Genomic DNA, 11,147 nt, shown 5'->3' on the forward strand with positions numbered 1-11,147 from the left:
TCCAAAATCTGCAGGACTGCTTTCTTCTGAGGTTTTGCAGACAGCTGCCTTCTCATTTTGTCTTCACGTGGTCTTTTCTCTATGCATCTGCATCCTCGGTGTCTCTCTCTATATGTCCCAATCTCCTGTTCTTATCAGACCAGTCAGGTCAGATCAGAGCCCTAATGGCCTCATTTTAACTTAATTACTTCCTTAAAGGCCCTATCTCCAAGTATAGTTCACATTCTTAGGTACAGGGAGTTAGGGCTCCAACATACAAATTTGGGGGGTCACAATTCAGTCTGTAAGTTACTTACTATAACATGATTTATCACTGTTGGTGTTGTCTTGAACACCTGGCGGAGGTAGAGTGTGTCAGGCTTCTCTACTGTGAAGTTCCTCTTCCCCCCTTTTTCATACTGTACCCTTTGGAATCAAGTCACTATTTGCTGCCCACACGTAGAGTGGGGAGCTGTGCACTGCTTCCCTGAGGGCAGAGTGTCTACATAAATTACTTGGAATTCTGCATAGNTCTAATCCAGTACACATGGATCATCCTAGTCTTCTCCCCTTGCTTGTCCGTAACTCCTACTCAAGCAGTGAGAAAGCTGATTCTAACCATCTGCCATCTATTTACTTAATTGTTCAATTCTACGCACGTATAGTAGTTTCAGAACTGTTAACCTGCACGGCCTTGAGAAGCAGCTTTATTAACTAGAGTCGTGTGCTTGCATACTGCTCCTTTTGCCTTTAGTTCTGTAGCCAAAAGTTACCTAGATCAGCAATTTATCCTCACTTCTTTCAGTGAGGTTGTATCGTACATTTATAATACAGTTAGATTCTTTTGTCACATTCTGCACTCCATCCTGGGATCCTCCAACCTCCTAAATGATTTTTGAAATTTGCATGCATTAAGATTCATTCTCTGTGCTGTAAAGTTGTATGAGTTTTTAAAAATGTCATGTATCTACCATTAAAATATCATACAGAATAGTTTCATCACTTTAAAAAATCTGGGCTTTATCTATTCAACTCTCTCCACCCTCTGAACACTTGGCAACCTGATGTACTTATCATCTCTGCAGTTTTGCCTTTTCCAGAATGTCATATAAATGGAATCGTACAGTATGTAGACTTTTCACATCGTCTCTTCACATTTAGCATTATGCATTCAAGATTCTTCCATATCTTTGGGTGGCTTGATATCTCATTCTTTTTTATTACTGAAGAGCAATGCATTATATGGATGTACTAATGTTTGTTTATCTATTTTATTACTTATCTAACCTATTGAAAGACATTTTCGTTGCTTCTAGTTACAATTTTTTAATATATTACAAACTTTAATAAATCAGCAAAATTACATGAGTTCCAAAAAAGTTACTGTAACCCTAGAATGCATTGAAAGAAGTAGAGCAGTTATAATGATACTTGCTGGACAGCAGGGTGCCTGGTGAAGAATACAGGCTCTGAATTCAGACTGCCTGGGGGCTGCCACCTCCCAAGATGAGTAAGCTCTAACCTAACCTAAACTGTCTGTGCCTCGGAGTTCTTGCTGTAGACAGGACAGCAATTGTACCTATGGAGCATTAAACAGGACCAGGCTCAACAGACATTAGCTATTATTATTATTGTTTCTTTGTACGTATCATGTAGCAAGCACTTTACATGCATTCCTTTGTGCCTTCCAACAGACTTTTGAAGGAGCATGATTATCTCCATTTTATAGATGGAGAACCTGAAACACAGAAACTACAAATCAATGGGACCAGAACTTGAAGTGAGGTCTGTCTTTTTATTTATTTATTTATTAGAAGATGGCTTTTAATAGTTACAAGGCACCAACATTTAGATAACCAACATTACTTAAATAGCTACCCCTAAAATTAGTATTGCAATTAGAAAGGTGGTGACTAACATTACCGTTAAAAAACAATGTTATGCAACTTTTATTTGTGACAGAATTTCCAGAATTGTTTCTGGAAACTGCATGTATGGCAGAATGAATTGCTTTTAAAATTCAACTAACAAATAGAATTAGAGCTAATGTCATATTGTTTTTTATTACCCTATGTTTCTAAACTTAAGTTTGGTTATCGTATTTTTTAAAATTGTATTATTCTGGATATCAATTCCTTTTTTGTAGCACTGTGTTTTTTCTGTAGGAGAGGTAAATTAATTTAGGGAAATAGAGTAGTTGTGAAAAGTGTGGCTGGGTTAATATCAGATTAAGTTTAGCTTTGCTATTGTAATGGTGTTGACATTAGATTATTGTAAAATAATGTTTTTCAGAGAGGTTTTCCAAATAGATGTGTCAAAATGTACAAATTTACATTAAACTTTTCTTCAGATATAGATTTCTATATTTATATTTGTTTCTATGATTTGTTACTGTGAATTATCTTTATAACTGAATTTACCTGCTATGCTGCATTAAACTTTAAGTTATTTATTTATTTATTTTTTATTGAAACATAATTGATTGTCTATATCTATGGGACACAGCATTGAATATCAATACCTGTGTGCAATATGTAATGCTCAAATCAGGACAAGGCTCTGGTCTTTCAATTTTATTATGTTGATTCTCCAGAGCATAAGAAAAGTTTCCTTTTATTCAGCTCTAGGCAAAGTGTACCTGAAATATCATCTTCATGCTGAGTTACCACATTGACTTTTTTTTGTTGGGGGGGGGGCGCAGCTGGCTGATAGGGGGATCCAAACCCTTGACCTTGGTGTTACAAGGCCGCTCTCTAACCAAGTGAGCTAACCAGCCAGGCCCATTTTATGAAGGACAAACTAGACTGTGTGAAAGAGGTCATGATGAGCATGTATCATTTTTATAATAAGAATAAATACCTTAATAAATCATAAAAACTTGATAGCCTGTTCTGTGAAAGACACGTTGTGCTTATGACCTCAGAAGACAGAGTTCGTGCTCAATGTGTGAAAGTTATCTTGAGGCACATTTGGGCTCACTATAAATGGAACTGGCTGACGTGTGAGGTGTCCAGCTGCCCTCTCCCAGAAAGGCTTTGACCAGATGACCGCTGGGGTCTCTTTAATTCTTATTCCATAACCTGGATTCTACTTAAGACCACAAAATGTTTTTAATTGTTTTAGTTCATGATGTACAAAATTGATGCTGATAACATAAATGCATTTAGTTTATTAATCTGTTGACCAGATGACCGCTGGGGTCTCTTTAATTCTTATTCCATAACCTGGATTCTACTTAAGAACACAAAATGTTTTTAATTGTTTTAGTTCATGATGTACAAAATTGATGCTGATAACATAAATGCATTTAGTTTATTAATCTGTTCGGGTACTCAAGAAACACTTTGCAATTTGTTTTATGAACTAGGAAGAAATGAACCTGTATTTTCTTAGAATAATCTAATTTAGAATTAGTACTCATTCAAACTAGACTTCCTCCATCTTGTGTTCATTTCCTAGGGCTGCTGTAATAAATTACTACAAACTGGGTGGCTAAAAACAGAAAGTTATTCTCTCACAGTTGTGGGAGTTAGAAGTCCAAGATCTCTAGGGAAGAATTCATCCTGGCCTCTCCCAGCTTCTGGTGGCTGCAGGTGTCCCTTGGCTTGTGGCTGCGATGCTCCAGTCCCTGCCTCCGTCTTCACATGACCTTCTTTCTCCTCTTCGCAATGTGTCTCTTATAAGGACACTCTTTACTGTATTTAGGTCCCACCTGAAAAATACAGGATCATCTCATCTTGGGATCCTTAACTTGATTACATCCTCAGAGAAGTTTTTTCTAAACAAGATCACATTCACAGGTTCTGGGAGGTGGACATATATTTTTGGAGGGCCACCATTCAGTTCACCACACATTTGAATCAAGAAGTTGGTGAGATATTATAACTGTTCCCTTTTTCATGTCGATTCCTTGCTCTCGTTTCTCCTTCCTTTATCCCTGCCAGTCTTCCTGCCCACCTCCGACACTTAGCCCAGCCATCTTCTGTCTTAGAAGTTTCTGCTTTTATCTCCTCCTCCAGGAAGTCTTTCCTGACCACTGTTGTCTTGTTCACCTCATAGGTCCAGCATCTAGTGTGGTGCCTGGCATATAAACAGAGCTTAAAAATATTTGTTGAAAGAATAAATGAATCTATCAAAACAGACAAATGATGAATGTCCACCTTTCTTTTGAGTTATTGAGAAGGGGTAGGTATCTAATGATGCTTGGTGAATTTCAGGGAGAAGAAGAGACATTATTTTTAGGTCTGATTAATTCTGGAAGACCTTTCGTTGAAACCACACCCACATATTTAAATGGTATGAGAGGCTTAATCTAAACTGTTTTTTATTCTCAAGGCAGAAGAATGCAGGGAGTTAAAGTCAAATGCCACACTTACTACAGGACTAATGACTTTAATTAACACTGAGCACAGTGGGAGGTTCTGTTTTTGAAATGAGGCGGATGGGGTTCTTCTGATGAATGCTTCACAGTGTAACTAGGATGAGAGGGTGAAGGTCAGGGGTCTTGTTCAGATTTTGAACCTTCTCTTGATTAGAACAACCCTGGTTGGATTTAACCGAGATAACTTGGCTTATTAGGAGCAGTTAAAATGGCACATGTCATTGATTTAAAAATTGGATTTGCTGCCCTAAAAGCCTGCAATTTGCTGGGAACCCACCCCTTATGCACAGTAGCTTTGTGAGAGGTGATTTATGATTTCAGAAACTATAGATGGTGGTTCTTCATATCAGAGCTTGATCCTGAATTGAGCATTATCTTTACCTGGGGTTAGGGGCTCTGAGGCCCAGGCCTTGAGGTAGAGTCTCAAGGATTTTTGTTTCTTGGAGAAGAGCTTTAATGAATGCGGTGGTCCTGTTTTCCTTCTCCCTCTGCCTGGGAGAGAAATGCCTGAGTCTGACTCTCACCTTACCCTTGACCTTGAACAAGAGTCTTTAAACTCATTTTGGGAACTGGCTGGGGAAAGGAGCTTCGGGAACAGAAGGGACTTAGATGAACCAGCGTTTCTTGAGTTGTGAGGTTCCTGGGACGGTGCCCACCAACGCAGCTGCAGAATATTCCATTTTTTGTTTGAGGATGTTATACGTTTTTGGAGTTGTTTTTGAAAATCCTCAAGGACCATATGAAGGGAAAACATTGAAAATAGACTTTTGCCATTTATAGGCACACTATAGACAACTATAGATAATTACAGCTTGTTTTCAGTGTCACTTTATTCCCTTCAGAGCTTGGCCTTTGGTGATTTCAGCATCTCGGTCAGTGACAAATTTAATAACATTTATTAGTGCTCACTCTGTGTCAGTCACTGTGCTAGACACTGGGACTATATCAGTGAATAAAAGAGACAAGGAATTCTGTCCACATGGAGCTTACATTCCAGTGGAAGAGTCAATTAGCAACACACACATCAACTAAATGATATAGACTGTTAGAAGATGGTAAGTACTGTGGGGAAAAAGTAGAGCAAGGGGAAGGTGATGGAAGGTGGGGGTCAGATTGCTGTAGTAAACGGGCCTCATTGAGAAAGTGAGATTTGTGCAGGAAGTGAGAGGTCAGTCCCATGGCTCTCTGGGTGCCCATGGATCAAAGCAGGGAGAATAGCCAGCATGAGGGCCCTAAGACAGGAGTGTCCTCGTGTGCTCGAGGAACAGAATGGCCAGAGCAGAATGAGCAGTGGGAAGTGAAGAAGGAAAGGTCAGAAAAGTAACACCAGGTCAGGTCGTGCAGAAGGACTTGGTAGCTCATCGTGTTTGGTTTTCACTAAGTGGAAAGAGGAGGCGTTGCCGAGGAGTAGCACACCTGACGAGGGTTTGGAAGATGATCGCTCTGACTGCTGTGTTGAGAACAGTCTGCAGATGTTAGGGGAGAAGCAGGCAGGGCCGCGAGGAGGTGATTTCAGTACATGCAGGTGAGAGACGATGGAGATGTGGGCCTGAGGTTAGCAGTGGAGAGAGGAGAAGTGGACAAGTTCTGGGCATGTTTCGAAGGCAGAATGATCTTGATCTCCTAATGGACTGGATGTGGTATACGAGAAACAAGGAGGGGCGTCAAGGGTAACTCCAAGTTTTTGCCTGAACAAAGGCAATGAAGAAGCTGCCGTCAGCTGAGCTGGGAAAGGCTTCAGCTAGTGCGGTGTGGGTGTGTGTGGGGTGGAGAGGAGGAACTCGGTTTTGCTTATATCTTTTAGACGTGCAAGTGGGGGTATCTAGTAGGCGTTGGTTATATGAGGGTACTTCAGAAACTTCGTGGAAAAATAGAATGAAAAGATAATATGAATCTTTCCATGAACTTTTTGAAGTATCCTGATACAAGTCTGAGTTCAGAAAACAGGTCTGGGCAGAAAACATAAATTTGGAAGTCAGTTTATACACAGTGCTCAAAGCCACTGGACTGGATGAGATGATCAAAAGTGTGTGTAGACAGAGAAGTGGCCCTAGAACACTCTTCTGTTTAGAGGTCAGGACTGAAAGCAGGAACCAGCCAGAGAGATTGAGGAGAGAGAACAGTAAGAGAAAAACGAAGAGAGTATGGCATCCTAGAAACCAGGTTAAGAAAGTGTCATCCGGGAGAAGGCAGTGATTGCATCTGCTGTGGCTGAGAGACCACACACAGTGAGAACTGACACTGCATTTAGCAGCTTGAGATCTCCGATGGCCTTTACAGGTTGAGTTTTTGTGGGGAAGTGAAATTGCTTTAAAGAAGAATTAGAAAAATGGAATTGGAAGCAAAATACTCTTAGATAATAGGTAGCTCTTCAGAAGTGTTTTACAGCATAGGGAGCAAAGAATTGGGGCAGTTACTTGTGAGGAAAGAGGGGTCAAAAGAAAGGTTTTAAAATAGGGAAAATAGCAGCACATTTGATGATGACAGTGGTTAGGAGAGGATGAAAAAGGAGGGACAAGGTGGAAGAGATGGGGTGAGCTGCCAGTCTGATGCCCCTCAGAGGGAATGGAGCTAGTGGGAGATTATATATGCACAGTAGACAGCAGAACTTGTGGGTGCCTTGCGGATGGGTGGGTGGCCGAACGTGGTGGCAGCAATCTGTGGAAGTTCTCTCTTCTGATTTCTTCTCTTTTTCCAGTGAGTCAAGTGAAACAAGATCTTAAGTTGAGAGGGGGGAGGGGAAGAGAGATGTTGGGGATTTGGATAGAGGTAACGGTATGAAATTGTGTCAAGGACAGGGGAGAAGACCTGAACAAGCGCATACAGTCTGATTACCCAGTAGTATTAAGGACTCACTGGGGATCTGGGGTTTGGAGTCATGAATTTCAAGGACAACCAGTTGACTGGCTTGTGTGTTTCTCTCTAGCCATATTCAGCTGCATTGGTATAGGCATGTAGTAGGCACAGCTGCTCTTAGTCCAGTGTGTGGTCTTGCCAGGGGAGTAAGACAAATCAAGATAGGGGCAGGAAAGTCAGAGGTATATGCATGGCAACCATTAGAAATCTCCAGAGGCCCGCTGCCATGCAACCCCTCTGTACTAGTCTGCGAGGGCTGCCGTAACAAAATATCAGAGACTGGGTGGCTTATGCAACAGAAATTTATTTCTTTACAATTCTGGAGGCCAGAAGGGTTGGTTTCTTCTGAGGTCTCTCTCCTTGGCTTGCAGATGGTGGCCTTCTCACTGTGCCCTCGCATGGTCTTTCCTCTGTGTGTGTGCATCCCTGGTATCTTTTCCTCTTCTTAAGAGGACACCAGTCTGATTGGATCAGGGCTCACTCTAATGGCCCCATTTCAACTTAATCACCTCTTTAAAGGCACTATCTCCAAAGATTTCAAACTTTTCAATTCATAGTAAAATATACATTTTACATTTGACCCAGTTCACACATACATTAGTATGTAACCAAAAAAAGATTCTGCACAGTGGGACAATGCACTCTGATATTTTAGACATTTTCTATTACATTCTATTTTATTTTTAAAAATCTCTGCAGAGATATCTGTTAGGCATCTTAAGCAAATAATAATTACATAGTTATATGTAAATAATAGTGTGGTCACGCAAGCACTGACTATTGATTTAATGAAAAATTGCATTGTAACTATTGGGAAGATAGAAGAAGAGGATGGGGACACAGAAAAGAGATAAAATCCTAATGTCTCGATAGGAAAGAGAGAAATTTCTAAAAGAGTTGAATAGAGATATGAGGGCACTTCAAATAGTTCATGGAAAGATTTGTATTGCCTTTTATTTCTATTTTTCCACAAACTTTCTGAAGTACCCTAATAGATAATATATTCATATTATTTAAAATATGGGACAAAAGTGTGGAAGAAACTGTTAAAAATGTTGAGATGCCTGCCTCTAGGGAGAGAGAGGTGATAGGATGTTGTGCTCGGGGAGATGGTGACTGAGAACTCTTTTTCTGTTTTTGTAGAATCTTTTGAGTGCAATTTGACTTTTAAACTTGTGTATATATTCTTAGATAACAATAAATAATAATTTTAAAACGACACACATAGTGTATGCAGCCATCTATTCTGCTGACTCTTTGGGACAAGCTTGGTTAAGTTTCTTGCATCACTCCAAACCTCCACACCAACATTTTTAGCTGCACTTTTTTTATTTTTTATTTTTGGCAGCTGGCTGGTGAGGAGATCCTAATCCCTGACCTTGGTGTTATAACACTGTGCTCTAACCAGTTGAGCTAACCAGCCAGCCATGTAGCTGCTTTTGACTTGGAATTTCAAGCTGTGCATTCGACAGTGCTTGTATTTTCGGTCAGAGGTCCTAATCTGTGCTCAATACATGAAGACACTTCTTTCTTTAGAAAGAGAGTCAGGACAACCAGTGGTAACAAGTTTAGGTCCTGGAGTCAGGCTCAGGGTTCGGATCCCAGTTTTACCACTTCCTAATTGTATGACTGCATGTCCTCGTTGCCCCCAGCTTCATTGTCTGTGACACAGAAATAACAGCACTTGCCTCATAGAAGTGTTAGGAAAATTAAACCAGTTAATATATATATATATAATATATATATATATATTTTGTTGTTGTTAATAAAAGATGACTGGTAAGGGGATCTTAACCCTTGACTTGGCGTTGTCAGCACCACGCTCAGCCAGTGAACAAACCGGCCATCCCTATATAGGATCCGAACCCATGGCCTTGGTGTTATCAGCACCGCACTCTCCCGAGTAAGCCACGGGCTGGCCTTAAACCAGTTAATATTTTTAAAGTGCTTAGAACAGTTCGTGGCATGTTAAATAAATTAAATTTCACAAGAAGATAGTGTCCTTTTTGAACCCAGAGATTGAGAAAATACTCAACACCCAAAGTTACCAAGAATTCAGTAATGCTTTCAGTAAAATAATCCATACTTTGTTTATTACACTTGAATTTGCACAATTTGCAAATCGTGTGGGAGATGCTATTACTTATCAGTTTATAGACACTGTTCAATGTGCATATGATTTTGCAATAAATAGGAAGAGGTCTAGAGCTCACAATACACATATATGCTCCATTTACTGATCCTCGATGTCTGCAAAGTAGCACCAATAATTGGTCTTTTTTGGAGGGGGAGGTGACTGGCTGATAAGGGGATCCAAATAATTGGTCATTTTTAATTAATTAGAATCCTCTTGGAGTTTTTATGTGGAAGCTACACTAACATGTCTTCTCCCTCCCCCCACAAGATCACGGCCCAAAATGACCCTGAGAGAGATGAGTAAACAAAACCAAAACACACTGTAGGAATTTGGCTCCCTGGAAACTTATAAGAAATTATTGACTAGAGGACTGGGAGGCATGGTTAGAATGCAATTATGATTAAGGAAGATTAAATCTAATTTATTCAATTGCCTGAGAATTAACTGCACTAACAGAAGGCATTCGTCAAGAGCAGAAGTGGGGGACAGTCAGAAAACATAAGGTGTTTGTGAGTCTCCTGCACTGTCTATGGGGGAAGGCACCGTGACCCATGAACATAATTGCATAATTATTTTTTATCTGTCTTCATTTGTTCTGATTCAAGTTCACCAGGCAACATTCTGCTGATAATTTGGCTTCCCCTGTAGGTTTGTCTGTGGGAAATAATGTGTTTAGCACTATTATTTTTCATCATAAATGAATCAACTGGTACTCTGGGTTATGCAGCAGTTGCCATGAGTGAATTTATTTAGCATGAGTCCCTGAGAGAATGGTCAATTCTGGGTGCCCAGGAAGAGTTTGGCTCAGCCCCTGCATAAGAACAGAGTAGAGATGGAGACCCTGAAATCAGGGGACTGCAACTACTGCTGCCTCACTGCCAGCAGGTGTCTGTAGGTGGCATCTCCATCATCTTGCAGCAGCAACATGGCCCAATACAGAAACCCCACTCCCAAAGGGGTTGTAAATTTGGGTTTTCCTGGTAGGGAAAGTCCCCTACGACATTGCTCTTCCCTGGAAAAGTAGGCCAAGGTGGATTTTTGGCTTTGACACCCAGATCTGATTCAGAATGTGTGCTACATCAATTATTTAAGCTACTTTCAACTGTCACTTACATACTATATTGATTTATTCAGTTTAACAATTAACTTGAACAATGAGCAAAACATTTTGTTGGGAGGGATCTATGGTTATAAAGATGGATTATAAAAAAACATGGAAGTAACCCGTGTCCATCATCGGATGAATGGATAGCAAAATGTGGTATGTACCTTAGACGGAATATTATTCAGCCTTAAAACAAAGGAAATTCTGACACATGCCACAACATTATGCAAAGTGAAATAAGCCAATCACGAGAAGACAAATACTATATGATTCCACTTATATCAGGTATCCAGAGTAGTCAAATTCATAGAGACAAAGTAGAATGGTGGCTGCCAGGGGCTCTGGGTGGGCGTGGGGCTGGGGACAGGGAATTAGTGTCTAATGAGTACGGAGTTTCAGTTGCACAGGTTGAAAAGAATTCTGGAGATGGATGATTGCTCAACCGTGCGAATGTACTCCTGTTCAATGCCATGGAAATGTACACTTAGAAACTGTTAAGATGGCTAATTTTGCTCTCTTCCTCGGCGCTGCCTACGGAGGTGGCAGCCGAACTCCTACTCTGCCACAGCGCCGCCCTCGGACCTCGCGCCCTTATGCACAGTAGCTTTGTGAGAGGTGATTTATGATTTCAGAAACTATAGATGGTGGTTCTTCATATCAGAGCTTGATCCTGAATTGAGCCTGCTGTA

The 11,147-nt window shown here is 40.5% G+C and overlaps 1 protein-coding gene across 1 annotated transcript in view; it reads left to right on the top strand.

The window, feature by feature from the left end:
* Positions 1-1,693: 1,693 nt before the first annotated feature.
* MED4 (mediator complex subunit 4) overlaps positions 1,694-11,147 on the top strand; it is a 28,174-nt gene continuing 18,720 nt past the window's right edge. Inside the window, exon 1 of the mRNA XM_008587098.1 lies at positions 1,694-1,764. Within this exon, the coding sequence (XP_008585320.1) occupies positions 1,709-1,764 (56 nt within the window). The 5' untranslated portion in view covers positions 1,694-1,708. The remainder of the gene's footprint in view (positions 1,765-11,147) is intronic.

This window comes from Galeopterus variegatus, unplaced genomic scaffold (assembly GCF_000696425.1).
Source record: "Galeopterus variegatus unplaced genomic scaffold, G_variegatus-3.0.2 Scaffold4252, whole genome shotgun sequence".
NCBI lineage: Eukaryota > Metazoa > Chordata > Mammalia > Dermoptera > Cynocephalidae > Galeopterus > Galeopterus variegatus.